This window comes from Cylas formicarius, unplaced genomic scaffold (genome assembly GCF_029955315.1).
Source record: "Cylas formicarius isolate icCylForm1 unplaced genomic scaffold, icCylForm1.1 PGA_scaffold_7__23_contigs__length_41026272, whole genome shotgun sequence".
Classification (NCBI taxonomy): Eukaryota; Metazoa; Arthropoda; class Insecta; order Coleoptera; family Brentidae; genus Cylas; species Cylas formicarius.
The window spans coordinates 8,906,281-8,928,446 of record NW_026844352.1 but is presented as its reverse complement, the minus strand read 5'-3'; the positions used below and the strand labels follow the sequence as shown (position 1 = coordinate 8,928,446).

Here is a 22,166-nt window from a genome sequence, read left to right as displayed (position 1 = left end):
CCATTCCTTTAAAACAAATGTAGTAGTTCCTTCAAATAATATATTATGCAACAAGTGTGGTAAACGGTATTTGATTCACGAGTTTATGTGGCACGAGCGGAGCGAGTGTTTAATAAACGAGTGAGTTAAAAAGTTTACCGAACGTGTTGCATGCATACTATACTTTTTCTACGACCGTTAGTTTTTGGGTACATTTTTACAAAACAACACGAATACATTCACTAACACAACCGTCATAATTGACGAACGTAAAAAAACAAGCCGGGCGGATAAATCTGCGAAACCATTCGATTGCTCCCAAACCCATGCGGTAATATCCCGGAAATGTTCGAAAGGGCTCGGATCCGTAGCACAAGAAACTCACGCGGTCAAGTAAAGCTTTCGGCACCCTAGATCACTGTATAATTTGCTATTTTACAGAAGGGAGTAGACAAATATCGTGAAGATAAACAAATACTTTGTTAAATCCAAAATTTTGGCGTTTATAAGTACAAAATGTATATGTATATTAGTATGTATTTTTAAGCAATCGTATATAAAGATCCTTGATTAATGAATATTTTGTTCTGATGATAGCTTGATGCTAAAATCAAGACTGCAGAATTATTTATGACCAGATAAAAGGTCACTTTTATCTTCAACTAGGTTTAACGGATTTTTATTTTGTATAGTTAGTTTATTGAGAGATCTGGTATTCAGCACATAACCTATTTTCGCTTTTTTTGTTTAAGCACCAACAAAACGGGACTATCATAAGGCGAGTCTGACTCACTGATTTTTTTTGTAATAGCTCTATAATAACGGAAATGGACTAACTTTTTCTTTGAACTAATATGTATTTACCGTTACGTAAAAATAGTTTCACTCGCACTAATCAAATCCATAAATCCATAGAATGTCTTACATACACTTTTCTTTAAACTAATACATATTTACTCTCACTTAAAAATAGTTTCACTCTCACTAATCGCATTAGTAATGTTTATTCTATGGTGAACAAAATATTCGATTTTAGTGAATTCCTTCTACTATCATTTTCATTGTTTGCGAATGGATAATAATAAGGAAAATACATATTGACAAAATACTGGGTGGTACTATATATATTTTGAAATAAAATCAATTTAAAACTATGGAAGTTGCACAAATTGTTAGGGGTCATCTTGTAGTGCAACTAAATAAAAATTTATTAACCTACAGCTTAATAGAATATAACTCTAAAGGCTGGAAACATCCTTAAGGACAGATGCCTGCTTCAATGCCAGGTAGATATTTCGTAATGAAAGTCAGGGCAATCGTAATAGAAAGTGTAGAATTCGTCGGTCGTCGTTAACTTGTAAGCAAACTCCATATGGGGAGGGTCACTAACCCTATCCGGTTTGACGTTGACCTTTTCCTTAAAGGTGCTGTGTGCACACGGTGTTTAAAGAGATGTTGTAATGTCAGTTGAGTTAGTTTTCAAAACGGGCCGTTGATACTTCCTCGTTACCAATCAACCGCTAAGAATTGACACGGCACTCCAATTATCGAAGGTGACCTATACTTACACGTTATTCCTAGATACATTTACGGAAAATCAGGAAACCAGAAGAACATGTCTAATTAATTATTTAAGTCAAATCGGTTTAGGTACTTATTCCTAATTGGGCAACAATTCAATTCAATTCTATATTGTTAATAAGGAAATGCAAATATTTCGATAGACAGAGGTGACGGAAAAATATGTATTGCTAACGTTGATAAAATTAATAATAATGGCATAACTTTATTTAGATTTATGCTACATAAAAATGGAAAACAGAAATTTTAAATATAAAAAGGTAAACAGAAACTTAGAATTAAGCACACAAATCAAAATTTGGACAATGACGTCTTAAAAGTCTTAAATTTATTAAGAGCCTCACAGTATTTAATATCATGCGGTAAATTGTTAAAATAATTAAGGCCCTTATGTAAAACAGAATTTCGGATATGACTAGAATAACATTCTCTCAGCATAAAACTATCACAATTGCTTGTATTGTAAGAATGAATATCTCTGAAATAGGTAACTTTTTCATAAATATAATCAGGAACACACTGCTGTGTAATTTTAAAAATAAATACATAGACATTACACATTAGTTTGTCTATTCCCTTCTCTAAAATATCTAATTATACACCCATCTAGCGAGCGGGAAACGTCACTTTATCATGTGAGTTTCTTGTCCCACCGGTCCGAGCCACTTAGGACATTTCCGAGATTTTACTGCACGGGTTTGGGAGCAATCGGATGTTTTCGGAGATTTAACTGCACAGCTTGAATTTTGACGTTTGTCAATTCTGACGGTCAAGTCAGTGAATGTATTCGTACTGTTTTGCAAAAATGTACGCCAAAACTAACTGTGGTAGAAAAAGTATAGTACGCAAAACGTTCGGTAAACTTTTTAAGTCACTCACTACACTTAACATGCTTTGAATCTGCAATTGCTAATAATTTGGCAAATTGAACAAAAGTGTGTAATTCTAAATGGGGAGCATCTAGGCTGTGATACAATAACATTTTGGTGTTAATTGACAAATTTTTCCCTATTCTACATATAAAATTAATATTTTTAGAAAATTTATATTGAATTGAATATTGAATATCGTTGTCATGAAATAATTTTTTGTTGCTAATATAAATGTTTACATCCAAATTTAATTTATTCAATGCAGTTTGCCTAAAATACAAAAATTTTGAATTGTCCGTGTTTATACAAAGGTTATTAATGCCCAGCCATTTAACAGCATTCTTCAGATCTGCATTCATTTTATTGCACTCACAATAAAAATCATTGTGTCATCCGTTAATAGTACCGGTATAATTTCATATTTGCCAAAACCCAATAAATAACAACAGATAAAGAAAAGTTAGGAATTCGTAAGGAATAAAGAACCGAATAGTTATAAGATTCTATAGAGGCTGTGAGGACGGTAACTCCGCGCCTGCCACTTAATTTCACACACTAACTTTCCCTTTGAGCCATTTTCTTGCTAAACGATACATTAATTGAGAAAATACCGTCTTATGGAAAACGAGATTTGCAATGACCGTGCCTGCGCCCTTCCAAAAATTTTTCTCATGGTGGCATCAAAAGATTCTGTATTATCAAAATTTATATTTATCATATTTATCAGTCAAAAATAAGTCTTTTTTCATGCGTCCTAACTTACTTCGGTTTCGCAGGTTGCTACCGTTCATAAAAAAATATTGATTAATCAAAAACCTTTTAGGTGATTTTAACATAAGGATCTTTATATAAAACAACCAATAATGCTCCATGCTAAATCAAATTTATTCAATTACAAAACGAACCACTTTCAAAAATTGTCTAAAACTAACAAACAACTAAGCATGCTCAGTTTTATAAAAATCATTATTAGTATGTAATAAAAAATTGTTTTTTCTGACAGTCCAGGAACATGCAGGGCCATGGTTTTAAATTTTATAGTGAACTATGAGAGGAGAATACACAAAGTTTCATTTTTGATTACGATCTAAAAACATTATTAAATCTTAACATCAGTAAAGTACCATTATTTTACTTATAAATATTAATAATTTTAATTTAATTACACAAACTGAAGACACAGAGTCCCAAACGTTTTCTCAAAATCAGTTAAAAGGCTTAGAGTAACTAATAAAAATAGACTTATCAGCTGGAAAAAACTAAGTTTTTGAATGTTTCTACTGGTGGGCCCGGAATTTTTCTAAGAGGAAACCCCCTTTTCGATATTACGAACGAATGATGTAAAAAAGCAAAGAGAATCAAAAACACATTGTTATAAGTAGGAAAAATTTAGAAAAAAATTGAAATTTAAAGTAATCGAAAAAGTTAGCAAACTCTGGCTACACTAACCAAAACTATTCACTCAACCGCGCCTGCGTGTAAAAAACATAGCCGCTGTTCCACACGATGACGTACGAGTGGCGGCGTCCGTTAAAAAAATCCGCATCAGTGACGATAGCGTTTGTTTTCCTTCCAATCGCAGATCGCATGACGCAAATATTTGCGATGATCCAAAACAGGCGTTTCGTGTGTCCATTGGTAGCTGAAAACGTGCCAGATTTAACTGGCGACAATAAAATGCGTATGTCGCGACGAAACTGACGTACCGGATTAAACGAGATCCAATTTATAAGTTCAATCGGCTCGACGCCGACTGAACAGAGAAATTATTTGCTTTAAAAAATATGAGTTCAATCAAATAACTATTGTTTTCTTATAGTCGAAATAAATAGTACTGTTTAAATACATGGTTAATTTACTTGATGGTATAATGGCAAAAGCTAATGCGTCAAAAACGTATCTATAGGATCGAATATCAACTGACATATAAATAAATGAAATTAAATAAAATAAAAAAGGTAATTAATAACATATATAATATAAACTCGAGTTAATTGACTCCAGTACATTTATCAAGTGAGTCGAACTGCTTCAATGAAACAAATTTTTATTAAGAGGAATGTCATGTCACCCTCCTTAACGGAAGCAAAAGCATTTCCAAGGAAATAAAAATTACAGCGTGATCACTTCAAGGCAGTATTTTGGGTACTTGGTTGTTATAAGTTTATGTCAATTTTATGTACGGTAAAAGAAAATTGCCAGACGTCCTTGGGGATTTAATGTCGCAGCCGCTTGACGCAGAAACAATGCTGGGCTTTTATTGGAAATCCATTCGTATTTTATTAAAGTTGTTTACCAAAAATACGAGGGAAGCACTGCTATTCGATTCGCAATGTTAAAAACTCGATGAGTTAAAAACTCGAAAACAAATGAACTGAAATGAAATTGCAAATTAATTTTGCGATTTTGTAATGAATTAAAGGCTGCCTGTCCGTCTGGACAAGACTCTAGTGGAGTTTGATTGGTAGGACATAATGAAACATAATTTTCTTGGATAGCTATATCAATCGACTTACTACTTCTTAGCAGTAATTAGTAAGTAAGTAATCATTATAATTTTGTATATGTTGTTTCATAATTCCTACGAACATTTTTTTGAAATTAAAATAAGACTTTTTTTGAGCATGTCACACTTCATTACTTGATAAGTGTTAAAATTTAAATCTATTTTCAGTTTCTTTTATAGCTCTTGCCGTTTTAGGCATTTAGACCAAAATTATACATAAGTTCGAATTGATGAGGGTTTTGTTTAAAAACCGTGTAGAATCTCGCCTTTTAGATTGTTTGGTTTCATTTGCAGTAGCCATAAAACCCTAATTATTAGCTCCATGCTCATAAAGTTCTGTTTTCCTTTTTATCAAAGTCACTTTTGTAAAAACTCTATTTCTTCAGTTTGTAAAAAGCTAAGTTAAAATATATCAGCGCATTATTAGGTATATCTATAAGTGTTTTTAAAGAAAGCTAAGTATAAACATTATTATAATACTACAATATGTGTAATAAAGCAGTAGAAATTCACAAGCACTGAGCTGTCCTTAATAACTACTTCAGAGATTTTGTGTTACAATAATTCAGGTAGTTGTGGCACTTTCATTTTGTAATATGATAGGTTATAACAGTGGAAACTAGGCATTTTTCAAATGTAGTCAATGATTTTTGGACTTTTGTACTTTTTCTCGATTTAAGAAAAAATAAATAGAATTAAAAAAATATATATTTTAGGAACACCGGTGTTAGACTCTTCAATAAACTTTTCCTAGGGGTGAAGAACAGTTAGTAATATAAAAATTTTAAAATGCAAACTAAAATTTTTGCTTCTAGAAAACTGTTTTTATACATTGAATAAATATTTTAACTATTAATGTTCACTAACTCTATCGTTGTTTTCTGTCATTGCATTTTTATTGTTAATGTAGTTCGCGCTACCTTATTTGCATTCCACTATATGTGTACTTATTTTTGACTCATTTGACAATGTCCATAGTACATTGCGATTGTATTCTAAATATGTGGGATAATGAAGATATTATTCTTATTATTTTATGCTTTAAATTTCTAAAAACTTGCAAAAAATCAACTCTCCATAATATTTTAGATGTAATACATTATTATATAATCGTAATAAATTTCCTCAAACTACTGCGGAAACTGTCGCAAAGATAAAATGATGGTAAATATAGCTGCAGGCGCGCAACTTCGTAATCGGAGAGGTGGCCAAAATCAATACTTCAGAAACTCCCCTTTCAGTCGCTTTTTCGGTCGAAAGGGGCGGTCGTGACGTCACGATGTTCAGTCTAGCCTTGACGTCAGCCAAAGCAAACAAGCAAAACAGAAAACCAAAGACGGTAAAGACCTATATAAATATCGTAGGCTCGGAAAAGGGACGGGTCTGGGAAATGTCGACCGTTTGTTTTGATCTTGATCGTTGGGTGCTCATAAAATAATATATTTAAATAAAAGCGACTTGCAGGATGGTCTGCATGTCCATTAAGTCATTGTAGGGATTAAAGGCAAATTTAATTTGGCGAAAATATCAATACACAAAATTGAAAATGCATTCACTCGGTTCAATGAAATTGAAGACTAAAAAGGAAAACCAAGGAAAACGTTAATTTCTACAAAAAATAAATTCATATTATTTTAAATAATTTGTTGGCGTAAAATATGTTTAACCTTAAATCCCCGTGTCACAAGAGGACATACGTCTTTAATTTTATAGTTGTTATAATATATGGGCCAAATTGGGAGTTAAGCTGTCTGTTTTGATCACGTGCGTATAATAACGTGGATCAACTAACTTGATATGTTTATCGTGGGTATTTACACAAAATACGATATTTCGCCGTTACGTTTGCTGGTGTCTAACATATCGGATTAAATAAGGCTTTTGTCGATATCCACTTAATTTAAGCGCCAAATATTTTAATAACTACTATACATAACAATATACATATACATTCCATTCTTTTTATTCGAAAGTGTGCGAAACCAGCGCATTTTGGTCCTATCTTAACTAGCGCTACTCGGATGAAATATGTACGTGACATTCATGGAAAATTCCTCTATCACACCACACCTGGGTTTGCGTCGTCACAAAAACATTCCTATTTAACTTAACTTTTCGCATCAAATACGCGAAATCTGATTGATTGTGCTTATAAGTAATCAATTTTGATTGAGTCAGCTTTGTCGATAATTCGTTGCGGTTTCATACGTCTGGAAATGATATCCACTTAATGAGGATGGAGATTGGAATATTCCGTTACGTATAACCGGCGATTCGATTGTGTCGATCCATATTAATCGTTTATACGCCAACGAGCTTGGCGCGCACACTGCAAATGTTCGTCGTCGAACACACTTATTATGTAAGGAAGTGATATCACCCCATATCCGGAGAATTAAGAAATCACCAAGTTTGAGCTAAGCTCATTATGATTCGCGTAACCAACTGACTAAAATAATTTAATATTTCTTTTCAATCTAGTTATTTTTCAAACTCAAAATTGATGTTTGGATCAAGGTTTGTTAAAATAGATTTGAAATAAAACAACAACAATTTCTTGATTTTACATCATATTTGAACTTAATTTCAATAACTGAGATATCAACATTCACGTTCTTTTATCTGTTTTTATTATCACCACAAATTCCGAATCCTATAATCAATGTAATCTTCAATAGGAATGTTAAAAAAAATCGCACATTATCATAAAATAGTATTATGTAATATGTTCCAAACAATATAACAACTTTAATGCCTTATGTTTAGCCAAAAACGGACAGAAATGTGTTTATCGGTTCAGTTAGTAGCCGTACAAGCAGTCATTTATATGTGCAACATTAGTCATGGACTTTTACTAGATATGGATTATTATTTTTCGACATTTTCTTTCTATATATTTTAGTAATTGCAGAGTAAATTCTTTTATTAATATAATAACTCAGAACATCCACAAAACCAAGATTTTCTTTTTGGCGTTATTCGTTTTTTTTTTTTAAGCGTATTTACCACAAGTATTTTTGGTAGAGTCGAACACCAGATTAGGTTGATAAAGTATTACTGAAAATTCGCCTGAGTTATTCACTTACGAACGTACCGAAGAACAACTACCCGAGATGCCGACCAATTTGGTAAAGACGGTCGAAAAACCAGTTCGCATATTGCCAGATGTGTATTTTCCCCGAACTAACAATGGGGGTTGTTTAAGTCCATTAATCTTACAATATCAAAGAATCAAAATTTCCGAAAGAATGCAAGATAATGAAAAGATTTATGAAATTGACTGGACGACAACGAAAATATGGTTAAATGTTTGTATGTATAGATATCCGGACTTAATCTTTACAATTTACCAAAATTATATACACAAAATAAGATTCATAATTTACACATACCGCATTAACATACTATTATTAAGTGGGGACGTTTTCCCAAATCATTATGAATGTTTATAATATGTGCACAAAACTCCGGATTTGTTATTTTTCTTATCTACCAGTTGACTGTCATTTATCTATCACTATTACACGAATTTAGGAAACACTATGAAACGTATCATATTTTTTAGTCTTTATTTTGCATCACACTGAAAACTTGAAGTTCCGATTCGATTTGATTCTGTCTAAACTGCCACTTGACAAATTAAACGCTGATTGCTGCTCCATTTCTGAGAATGGTCGGTAAAGCTTCTGCAGGTTCGGAATAACACACTAGGTACTGTTTCCTATTATGAGGATCTTAAATAGAGAATGGACTTGGGTGGTTTTCCAAAAATCATCCACTAATCATAGTTTTCACTTTATCTTACTACTGAGGCAAGCTTGAAAAGTGAACGTATGTAGAACTACATTGGGTATCATCTGAGCTGTAACATTACTCAGTTTGTATTTGTAAACTTCTTCTTGTGGCAAACCATTTTTTTCTTCCGAATTAATTGTGGTACACCAACATATAAACAAAACACAAAACACCACTTTTTTGAACGTTTAGACGAAATTCGCATCCTTTATTTGACAAATGGATGACGGATGTTTATAAACAGAACACAGCCGCAAATTAATAAGAGCACTGACGTCACGAGATGCTAACCTCGCTCCGAGTGCGTTTTATAATCTCATCAATTTCTGTATTTTTAATCCGCGGTTATTTTATTTAATAATTATTTTAAATCAATTTCATCGTCGCTACCCCTTACCAGGCCGCAAAGTGTATTGATTTTCGTATGGTGGAACTTGGTATAGTGTTAACGTTTTTAATAACAGGAGGCCAAAGCGAGATAAATCTTATAAGACATGCGTATAACACTATCTATGCTCTGTTAGCTATGAAAGTTAATTATTTTGTTATTGGTAGTGAGAATTATTTGCAGTTTAAACTTTACGGACTACATAGGTAATAGCCGTTATCTTTTTAAAACTCTAGTGTTGGTTGCAAATTGACACCAGTGGCGGCTGACGCATATGCGCTGCAGTACTGCACAGTTTAAACAAAACTTACAGGAAAAAATCATAAATAGTCGACCTAAAATGTTTTCTTTTAACAACAATAAAATTCATCATATTCATAATGTTAAAAAACTGCAATGGAAATGCCGCCGAACGCGTAGGTAAAATCAACAAATGGGATAATCAATCTATAATCGTGCTGACGTTGTTTTTTAGCTCGGCTTTACGAACGTGAACTCCATCCTATTTAGAATAACCGTGCAGCACACCATGATGGTCTAAACCAAAGCGGTGATTTAAATAGGAGAGCAACGTAAAAGATTTTGAGGACTGTTATTTTGTGGGTACATGACCGTAATACTAGGTATTTTTGTGTATTTCTGACAATCTATGTTCACTGTTCACTATAGAGCTAGCCTTTAATTTAATTAATTTCAATATTCATACGAAGAAAAGTAAGAATTCAAAGCAAAAAGTAGGCCTTTGCCAGATATTACAATTGAAAAAGCTCATTTAAGTAGAGGAAAAAGTTAAATTAATTAAATTAATAAATTAAAAAAAAAGGTAAATTTTTTTTGCAGGAATTGCAGAACATCTTAAAATTTTACCCACAAGCCGCCATTGATTGACACTATTACAGACGAGAATAGTAAAAAGTTGCAGTAGTACACTTCGAACACATCAAAATCAGTACAATCTCTACCCCTTCGCACAAGTTACCATTTTGTTAATAATGTTGACAATTCTGAATAATATGAATTTAGGATGGATCAAATAGATGGTGGGAGTGTGTACGAAAAATTTGGTTAGAACTTTTATTAAGAGTATTGGCGCAAACGTTCCAATAGATTTAGAAAAAATAATTTTAAAATTCCGCAATAAAAATATCACTATAATTGGTATCTTAACACCAATGGTTACGTGCAATTTTTTTAAAGCCCAGAATAATTACGAGTTTCAAAAGAATAATATAATATTTTATTTTTATTTAAACGTTTAATGTAAGTTCAAAATATAAAACGGACTTTATAACGATAGAACAATTGGTGAGTCATTCGTTATATTTATATATACATTTATCCAGAAATGCGAAAACGAAAACATCGAATCCAATGTCAATTGGTAAAATCTGTTCATAGATATAAGAAAGTGACTAACTGATACAAAATTAAGGAAAGATCCGGGCAAGCTGTAAGAATGAAATATGGCCGAACAGGTCCGTACTTTGATTAGGATTTAATCATTTGGGGTTTTGTTAGGAAAGATACTAAACAATATTTATTTATGTATTTATGTTTAAATCTAAAATAAAATTACAAATTATTTTTATTACCTACTTACATTACTTAAAATTATTCACATAATATCACTATCGCTATCATCGCCTTTTCTAATTATTATTTGTTCTATATTATTTGCAATATACGATTGTTCTGCTTTTTCTATATGTTTAACAGAATTTGCCCAACTTCGTGGAGGGATGTAAAAAACTTCGGTTTCTATAAGTTTGAGGACATTGGAGTTAACACGGGGAAAAACATTGTTACGACGAACGGCAGATTTCATTTGGTGCCAAACATGTTCAATGGGATTAAATATACAGTGCTAAAACTGTATGCACTAGATTTTTTGAACAATTATCACAAACGTTTTCGTTTTGTAGGTTCAAGCTTTGTAGAACCTCAATTAATTACTTTTTGGTATAATCTTCGTGAAAATAAATGTCGTTATTATACACGTAGTTTAGGATTGTTGCTTTTGTGTCACATGAGCAAGGGGTTTTAATCAACTGACTACTGTGATAACTTGGATTGTCCATTACAATTACGCTATTAGGAGGAATGTTTGGAACTAGATTGTTTTTAACCAACTTTCAAATAAATCAGCGGTGGTGTCTTTATGGTAATCCAGAGAAGAATCTTTAATATTTTTCGCAGACAGAGAAAGTCCATTTGGAATCCAACCATCTTTAGAGCCAGCATGCAAAATAGTTATTCTTTTACCTCTTTTTGATGGCGCGTTTGTTTTACACTTATCAGTTGAGTCAACAAAACATTTTTTCGGGGTATCATAAGTGTCGAACCAGGTTTCATAAAAGTACATTTCCATAAGGTAGTTCTGCCACATTTAACACTGGTTTCATCTTTTCCAAGCCTCCTAATTAAAATATCTAGTGTAGGCACGCTTTGTTTCTCGTATAACTGGTAAATTTTACGCCGTATTATATCTTGATCACTTTCATCTACACTCGAGAAAATGTCAGCATCGCTTCTTTTTTTCCTCGCTGAAATGGGATTATTCACAATTTTCCATACAGTTGATGTTTGAATTTTCGTCAATGTGGCTGTTTCTTCTAAAGATGCTTGCTTGCTGGCACAACGTTGAGTGAGAGTGAAATAAACATTATTTATAACTTCCTTAGTCTCAATAGAATAGCGTTTTGGGCGGGAACATCTCCTGAGATACACTGACTCGCACTTATTTTGCATAATTCGCACACGATTCAACACACGCTGTATTACACACGAAATAAGAATGATTACTAGTAAACTTAAACTAAGTAGTATACCAAACCAAAGAATATTAAACACAGGTAGGTTTAAAATTATTTTCTATTACGGACCACAATTTTACCTGAATTTAAATTCCGAATATTTAGCTAATAATCTTGTTGCATTTTATGTTAATGACCACACTTGGATAATCCCATTCAAATGCAATTGGTCACTTTCTTATATCTATGAACAACACTATTCTCGCAATAACCAAAAGTGTTTGTACATTTACTTGAATGGGCCTTTTTGACACTTTTATTTGGCATTTAATAGTGAATCGCTATTGGAAAGATTAAAATTGCGCCACTAAACGTTGTGACGCAGTTTCGTTCATATACGAAAATTGTTCGTTCCTATTGGTAATTTTCCAAGGAAATTTTAGCGCACACGCGATTAATGCAACATTGGGATATCGAATTTCCTTAAATGCGACGGTTATTTATAAATTGTCCTTGACAATGATACGACCAACGTATTCAGCCAGCGGCTGCCGTATCAATTACCAACTTTTGTTTATTGCAGTTATTTTCAATAGAGTTTTTAAAGCTTTTTGTAGATAAGACGACTAATATAATTGCGTATAACATATTAGGTGAATCAACTGCGATAGAGAACTGGGCAAAGATGCGTTTTTAAAAGTAGTGCAGGTGTAAAATAGCGCTATTATCAAGAACTATTAGAGTATATTTTTGCAAACATGCGATCGCTCTTAACCTCGTGACTCAAGTGTACCGGCAACGTCATACAATCATAACTTTACTGTCTTATATATTCATGGAACATTCTGTTTACATTATAGCAATTTCAGGTTATGCATTTCATGCACCTTCGAAGTGAGACAGATTAGTATAGTTAATGTTGGCATGGCATCTTCTATAGAATTCTACTTTAAAACTTATACACAGTATTTCAAAAAACATGCGCGAATGCTCGGTTGGAGATTCTTCCTCCACAGAAAAAGATAATAAACTCATTTATAAATATTCCATATTTGAAGAACCGACTCTCTTAAAATATGTTAAACCTATTGTTCAAGAGATTATTCTTCTATTTTGTAATTTTTGCTATTACTTTGAATAAACCACCAAAAGTACAACTGTTTTTATTCGCATAGATATGCATATAATAATAATAATAATAAATAATGTAATGTAAATATTAAATATAAAACTAAAGAAAATGACAGTAAAACTAAGCAGTTCCGGCACTGCGTTTATGTGAACTTTTTTCTTTCCCTTTTTTTTTGGAAGACGAATCTCCAGCCGAGTGTTGACCCATGTTTTTTGAAACATCCTATATATGGAAACAGGCGAAAATTGCAAACCGGAATTCAAATTTTCCAAACAAGCAGATAACTTTATTTAATATTACCGACAGGTGCAACTCTTTTTAACCGGTTCAAATCGGTTGTTTTCTTAAGAATAATAATTAGGTTTGTATCGTCCCTGTTTGGTTACAACAGATACAGGATCATTGAAACTATGAAACTTATTTATGCATCTAAATGAAGGAAAAAATGTGCTGGCGTCAATTCACTAATTTGTGCTGCGATGGACAATATGACAGTAAAGCATTATTCATGGTTCCGTTATCATTTTTTGTGGTGTGTGGTTTGTGAAAAATGACGCAATACGATGAAATCCATTTTATCATATTAGGATTGTAATATGGGAAGCCGCCTTTCCGAATTTTACTTCCGATGTAATTTAACGGTTTTCTATTGTTCTATTTGATTCCACATGTTCCATTGCTCATTTTGAAATTGTAAAATCGCCAATAGAGAGGTTTCCATTTATAGTACCAACGTTTAGTTTACCTATTTTTAATTAAACTGCAATATACTGCATTTTGTTGCGATAATTTTGTATACATATGAAGTCTCTGGGTACTCTTCTCTACCGCATTTTGGTAGTAAAGACTAACCAGTTCAAAACAAAAAAAATAACTAAAGTAAATCCCGCACAGTGAGTGCTGGTCTATTTCGGTAGCCGGTAGTTTTCCACTGGCAGCGAGTAGCGAGAAGGCATTCGAAAATTCGATACGTTTGCATCTCCCTCTGCATTCCGTTTCTTATATAGGTTTGACGTGGGCGATTTTAATTTGTAGCATTCAGCAAATCGTTAGTCTCGCCAGAAGATTTAGACGCAAATTTATAAATACGAGGTGTGTTCAAAAAGCAAGGTGCCTTTTAAGTTTTATCAAAAAGTATTTATTTATTTATTAAAATTAATTGTTTTGAACGCAACGTTTCATAAATCGTTCTGTCAGCACGACCAAACAAATAGTTAGATGCTTATTTCGGATATCGATGACAAAGATAAGGCAGAGAAACGGGACGACGACCAGACAGACGGCGATGTGCCAGCTTTCCGAGAGTACCGATCGATCGATATTCGATACTGATTGTCGCGTTTCCAATATTTTACTTTTATAAATAAATAAGAAGTTAGTTCTACTTTTCTGTTTGTTTGGACCCTAAATAAATTCTACAACATAATGTTGTCCCCTTCAAAGTAATCCCTCCCGGATATAACACACTTGTACCAATGTTGTTTCCAATCCTCGAAGCACTTCTGGTAAGCACTTTCTGGTATAGGCTTGAGTTCTTCAAACGATTTTTTCTTTATCTATTCATTCGTTCCATATCTCCTTCCTTTCATGGGTTTTTGGAGTTTTGGGAACATTAAATAGTCGTAGGAGGCCATATTCGGTGAACATGGTGGCTGATGCATTATTGTGGTTTTGTTTTTGACCAAAAAGTTAAACGCAAGCCACGATGAGTGAACATATGCATTATCGTGATGTAAAATCATGAATTGTTTTCCCACAATTTCGGATATTTTCTCGCAATGCTTCTCGCAAACGGCGCATAACTTCAAGGCAATACTGCTTATTGACTGTACGACGTTGTGGTAAGAACTCTTGATGTACTATGACATGATAATCAAAGAAAACAGTAAGCAAAATCTTGTCATTTGATCGAATTTGGCGCGCTTTTTTCGGTCGTGGCGATTCTGGGTTCTTCCACTGGGAGGACTGGGATTGGTTTCGACGTCATAACCATATACCATTGGTTCGTCACCAATTATGACCTTTTTGAGCGTATTAGCATCATCATTGACGTCGTTTAACAGCTCTTGAGGGATGCTCCTTCGACGGTCCTTTTTTTCAAAATTAAGCAATTTCGAAACAAATTTTGCTTCTATATGTTTCATGGCCAAAACTTCGGTAAAAATTGCACAGCACAAACCAATAGAGATGCCGACGTCTACAGCCATTTGTCTTATAGTGATTTAATGCTTTCATCAGTTATTGACGTGCTGGGACGTTCAGAGCAAGGTTGGTCATCGGTTTCTTCTGGCCCATCTTTGAACAGCTTGTCCCACTTATAAACATTTTTTTTGATAAAAGTATATACATATATACATTTCAAGTGTTTTGCAGCACTGTGTTCCATTTTTTAAACAAAATTTTATGCAAATCCTTTGTTCCATTTTTTTTGACAGCAAACAATTGCCGAGCACACAAAACACGTCTAACGCTTCTGCCTCACAAAAAAGTAAACTTGCAAACTGACTGAAACTGTGAACATATGTTAGGGACATGTATAATAACATAACAAAAAAATATATCAAAGATACCTCTTCAATTACAAAAGTCATCTTACTTTTTGAAAACACCTCATATGTGAATGGCAAGGGCGAAATGAAGTAACTTAAAGATGTTCGGCTAACCTCAAATTCAATTATTATTGAAAAATGTGTGCTACATTCGAAATAAAGTTATGTCGAGCGCTTCGGAAAAAAGCACGAACAACTAATAATGCCAAGGGGTATAAATAATAAGCAATGAGTTCACCTGGTTTTCGGCATTTTGACACTTTAAGACGAAGTAAATCCTTTAGCGTGTTTTCAGTGGCACATAATAGTATAATATTCGACAAGTATTTTAAATTATACTATAGTCACGAGTGTCTGAAAGAATTTCTACTTTTTCGACAGCCATTAGTTTTCGGGTACACACATTTTTACAGAACAGCAATAATACATTCACCGAGTGATGTGTGACGATCAGAATTGACAAACGTCAGTGTTTAATATCTACCGAACACATCCAATGGTTTCTAACCTGTGACTAAAGTACCGGAAACGCTCGAAATTGCCGCAACAGTGTTTGATGAGGCCGACGTTTTAAAGCGACAACTTGCGCATTGCTGATCACTGCATCATTAGTTAGGGAGTAGAAAAATACATCTTAAAAATGCTTTAGGTTAGGAGCAAAACTAAACAGTTGCCTCAAAATTATATGAATTAAAATCTAGTTGTGTCGTTTTAAAATATGGATGGGTTAAAAAGGGTCCGTGTCCAACAGTTGTGTTTCTAGTTACTATTTGTGTTGCAACTGAAACTGTTATATGTTATTTATAATATTTTTTCATACTTTCAATTTTTTCATCCCAGGTTTACCATTCTCCCAATCCATGCTTGACAACGAAGAAAAAAGACACATAATTGTATCAATTATTTTCAAAAAATTGAGTGTAAAGTTTGTTTTTTCAGTAAAAGTTCCACAATAAGTTTGTTCTGATCTATATCAAGCCTGATTGATGTGTTTGTTACAAACAAATTTTTGTAGTGGAGGCTCTTAGTAAACATAGCTTAAGTATCAAACCCAAAATTTCAGAATATTGTCGTCTTCAATTAAAAATTAAAAAATGTCGAAATTTTACACTGTCGCTTCTATTATCTTGCAGCGAGCGGTACAGAATTTTATACCACATTTAAACGCATTGGCTGCATTTATGGTGAAACCATGAAAACAATTAGGAAAGTTTTGGCCTGAGGCGATTGTGGTTATTGCTTTTCCGTAATTTACTTTTAATAAACTATAATTTCTACTCGAATACAAGCAGCATTGCCAGTGGCTCTGTAACGACACATATAATAGCATAATACCTACAACACTTATATCCTTATGGGTTATGCTAGGGTTAAATTTTTGAAATTGATTTTTGACGTCGTTATGCTATTACTTTGAAGGTCATAAGGTTGGCGGGGAAGCCGCCTCTCATTCCCGAACGTCACTGAACTTAATAAATCTAATCTACTTGGGGCTAAAGGAGATGCTAATTTTTATAAATATCTGTGCTAAATTTTAACAATATCGACAAATGAAATATAAATACCGAGTTAAAGAAGAATCTACGACCAGAGAAAAACGAACTCATGGAAAGCGAAAAAACTTGTTGATACCTTTGATATTCGGGGAGCCAGTTTTGATGACCACATGAGTGGAGCAAATACTTTTTGCACATGCTGCACATTTTTGTCAACAATCGGAATAAATTTAACAGCTAAAATATATCGACAATGCACAATAAATTGCCAAATTATTTTAAAATTACAATATCCTGCCCAAATCATTAATGGGTAATAAAATGGGGTCTTGGATAAATTAAAATTTGTTATATTATTTTTCAAAATATACTATTTTTAGGAATAAAAAAAGTCAATTCTTAAGTTTCTACGAGTTTACTTATTTTTGTTTATTTTAAATTTCTAATATTACACTCAACAAAATAAAATTTTCTTAGCCTTAAAAATAATTTTAAAATATAAATATTCAGAAATTCGGTAGAAAGGTTTTCATAGGTAATCTCAATCGGTTTGCTTCTTCCATTGTAAATTCAGGGACAACTGCAAAATCTTAAAGGAAGGAACATATATTATGAAAATGATATAACTATTATCATTTTCATGAAAATGATATAACTATTATCATTTTAGGATAATTAAATTAATTTAAAAATAAATTAAAAATGAAACGAACCTGATATAGTTGAGAACTTGTAAATAAGCACTAGAATACACAATTGATATTAAATGTTGATTATTTTATGTTCTGTAAATAATATCACAAGAACTGTATGTCTATTATTCATTGCACCGCTTCTATTGCAACATAAATTTCCAAGTCCCTATCTTAAATTTAGTACATAGCTTTAAATAACCAACGATCTTGAAAAAAATAACGAAGTATGCAGTATTAAGGATTTTAAGCGTTGATAATAAATAATTAGACACTTTTTACAATTTATTTTTATTATGCACCCAGGAAATCGAAATATACTTATATCTCCTCCTTAAAGCACCACTTCAACTTTGACTTGGGGCGTGCCTTCCAAATGTAAATTGTTTTAATGATATCATTGAGCGAAAACACATCGACATGCCCACATAGAATTCTAAAATTAGAAATAATCAATGGTCTAATGTGATCGCAGGGTTATTAAAAATACTCCTCGGCAAAAGCATTCACAACATTCGGCCCACTGTACCAGTGGACACAGTATTTTATGTTATTTCCGCTAAGCTGAATGTTTTGTTTTAAGTTCTAATTATGGGAAGGATATATTTGATGTTTGATCCATCTTGATGAGTATATTATCGTGCTTGCAGAAAAAAACCCATGTTTTATCATAATTCTCAAACAAATCTAGATATTTCATTGATATTTTGTACACTGCTTTGAAGTAGCCAAAGACATTTTTTGACGTGCAATATGGTTAAAAAAAATAACAGTGACGTCCGTGGTATATCACGTATGGCACATTAAAAAAAATCGTGCGCCACTGATTTTTTCTAAAATACATATTTTTTAAAATCCCCATTCAATTAGGAAAAAAATTGATTTCTTCACTTGTTTTCGAAAGACGAATTTTTTTCAATTAAAAAAATTAAAATTACCAAATTGTCAAAATCATGAAGTTAAAAATAATAAATGTTAACTTTTGAATTATTTTTGTGAAGTACGGACGTCACATCTGGCATCAATAAATGGCTTATGCCGCTTGAATACAGTGGTTTAAAAATTATGATATAAAACAGCTTCATTGTTAAAATTGCAGCACCCTGTATCTCGGAAAACTAAGGCTTATTTTCGACTTAGAATATGCAATAAACATTTGATTCTTTAATTTCGAAATATACCGCATTCAAAAATGAATATTTTTATTTGCCTTTTTTACGTTTTTGGCACTACAGGTAAAAACAAGGCTTTCAATAATGGTGACAAATTGGTCGGTAGACAACATTTCGCTATTTTAACAGATTGGTATGAATAATGCACGAAAAGCTTATTTAAATACTATAAAACAATTTTTACGAAATCGGACACAAAAGTGTTGATTTAGAGGAATGCTAAGTAAGTAGGTATACACAAATTAATTATTCATTTCATTCATTTATTTATGGGGGTTTTTTATATAGCCTTGCACCTCCTAAAGTTTTATCGCAACATTTAAATATAATAAAATATTAAAACTAAAAAACCAGTGGTGTAGTATATTTTGTTTTAATAAAACACTAATGTTCTCTACCTCAGCCACTAGAAACTCTACATTGTAGCAAAATGCTTCAGGTTGTAGTCAATATTTACGAAAATTCATGTGCCCACTTTTAAATTTTTTTCTCTCACTCGGTTTTAGAATATGTAGAAATAAGGAATACTGAAGATATTTCTTGACACTATATTTTATATAATGTCGCTCCTAAAACTCACATAAGCTTACGAGATTTCTTATTCGGCAACCACTTATGCCCTGTATAAAATTTATGGATTTTCGCTTTTACATTAAAAATATGCCGTTCGGGCCGCTTATATGTCCTTGAAGGTGCAGTGAATTCACGGTTGTATCAAATTGTAGGTAAATTCAAATCGCTCAATTCCTGCTGCTCACTTTTTTTTGTTTTTCTGATAGAATATTCTTTTCTGACTGTTTTCGAAATATGAATATGCAAAAATGTTTTTAGTAAAAATATGTGAAAATTTAATAGTCACTCGTGTCCCAATATCAACTAAAATCTGATTTAACATGTATCTATTTTCGACAGTACAGGTACTGATAAGTTTTGGTTGCCTTGACAAACTGTACAATTCTTTTATTATTTTTTTTTTTCGAAAATTGTAATTAATAGTATTGGGCACGTTGCGCGTGGTAGACAACTACGTTCTAATATTCGACGCCATTGATTTTTTACAGTATTCTGTGGTTGTATTTTGGCAAGCGAGCCAAAGCCATTTCCAGTTGTTTATAAAAACAGTTTCTTGAACGTTTGCCAGTTACCAAATTCTTTCGGTAGGCTGCCGCATAGACGAAAAGAATACAAAAGCTAAACAATTTTTTCGTTTTCTAAGTAATGGATTAATATTGGGCGGACATAAAGCCAAAATAAATTTTTAGCAATGGCGCAGATTTTTACTTTCTTTTTCATACTTTGCGAATCCGGCGAGATTATAATAAAAGTCAGATTTTTTTCAAACAATGTTTTATTTTTTAAAAACTTTTACCAATACAAAGTGGTTTCAACATGAATATATATAGTTTGACAATTCGCATTTGAAAATATCAATAATTTATGTTACACAACCGCAATATAATTTATATTATTTTTTATGTGATTTGGTACGATATGAACTACAATATAGGTACTCCCTTTTTATTTGGAATGTGGTACAAAAAAACTCTAAAGGAGGGCAGTGGTGATATTGGTGCACTTTCCCTCTATGTCAAGATCATCATCTAAATAAACTATACTAATATAATATCTTTGCAACAAGCGAATTATTTAATAATTAAGTATATTTTATTAAAATATCCTCCATTTATCCAGTCTTACAAAATTTTAAGTCAATCGTCTTCGAAAAATCGAAGATTAGGCAAACTTTTAATTTGGGAACGACGAAATGATTGCGATTCCTATGCTATGCACAATTGAATGTGCATACGCCCACAACAGACAAATGCTTGATGTGTAATTTTGAATGACTCATTTCCAATTTTTGCTCGAAATAAAAGAAAATTCGTCGTTCCGCAAATTCTCTACCCGATGACCGAGATATCAAAGCTACTAAATATACATGTAACTCCTACGTATCACAGGAAACATATATCGATTTGCAAAATACCTGAACGAATAATGTATTAGCTCAAACTTTTTGTCCACATAAAGCCATTTTTAATGTCCCGGTCGGCCAACACTAAAAACAAAAACTTCATTCACTAGGAGGTGTTTTTCTTAATCGCCGTGTTTCAAGCACTCGTTCTTTCCTCACTTTTATCCTTCGTTTTCATCGACTTCTTCAACTTATCCAACAACCTATTATGGAACTTGTTGAGACTTGTTGACGAGTTGTTTTTCGGCGGCGAAGACGACGTACTTTTCACAGGACTTTGAAGACTGTTCGAGCTCGTTCTAGAACCCGATCGGGTGTATTGCCTCGAGGACATTTTGTCTGGCACGGACCGATGTGTAGGCGAGGTCATGAAATCGGAACCAGGAGAAGTCGACAAACTGCTCGGCCCTTCTGACCGACATTCCGACACTTTTCGCGATCTGCAAGACGACGGACCAGTGCACTCTGAAGTTCTTCTAACACGATTGGACTTGTAAATGTCCCAATCGTTCTTCACTACCGGCATCATAAAGGCCATCCTCGTTGTTTTGTTTGTAAATAAACTCTTAAAATATTTCGCTTGTGAATAATTACTGTATCGACCCAACTCACACGCTCGAATTTACTAGAATGAAATTTCCGGCAATACCCCAACAGTTTTATGTAATGTCAGGTCATACCGAGACGCTATTGGATGATTCTAGAGGTGGGGAGACGGGCGCGGAACAATTTGACGCGATGTTGCCTGCTTGTCGTACGTTTCGAGGACGCTCCCGTTCTGTTTGTGCTCCACAATGAAAATAGGTGCTTATTTTGGATCACTTTGACGGTTACCGACAACGATGTTTCGGAATTATAAATTGTGTAACTACCTAATAAAGGTTTACGGCAGTTATCGAATTAAAGCTACGTCAGCGCCAACAATAATATAATATTTAATGACAACGAAGCAGCTAAACAATTCACCTGTCGAAATGTTTTCGTTGTGAAGAGAATCTAAAAACATATACCTCAATAATCTTAAAAAATAATATATAACAAAAAAATGGACCTTGCTTTAAATACATTTCGATGCATCAAATAGTTTTTTTTGTGAATAAGAAATTGTTAAATTTATCTTCTACGTTAACCTAAAAAGTAAATAACCGAGTATGATTTGGCAACAGTGACCATATTTTGGGAGTACATGTTTGAAGTAACGTAATCCATTTCGTCCATGCATTATTGTTATTTCGGAGATTGCTGTCGTCACGATAGGTTTCGCTTGTCTCCACTC

The 22,166-nt window shown here is 33.0% G+C and overlaps 1 protein-coding gene across 1 annotated transcript; it reads right to left on the bottom strand.

Moving 5' to 3' along the window:
• Positions 1-20,262: 20,262 nt before the first annotated feature.
• Positions 20,263-21,535, bottom strand: LOC132704779 (uncharacterized). The gene has a single exon (XM_060675019.1). It carries the CDS (start codon positions 21,426-21,428, stop codon positions 21,027-21,029), a length of 402 nt encoding a protein of 133 aa, XP_060531002.1. The 5' UTR covers positions 21,429-21,535; the 3' UTR covers positions 20,263-21,026.
• Between the last annotated feature and the right edge of the window lie 631 nt (positions 21,536-22,166).

Excerpts from the sequence above, each read along its gene's own strand:
- LOC132704779 (XM_060675019.1), bottom strand. The coding sequence starts at position 21,428 with ATGGCCTTTATGATGCCGGTAGTGAAGAACGATTGGGACATTTACAAG.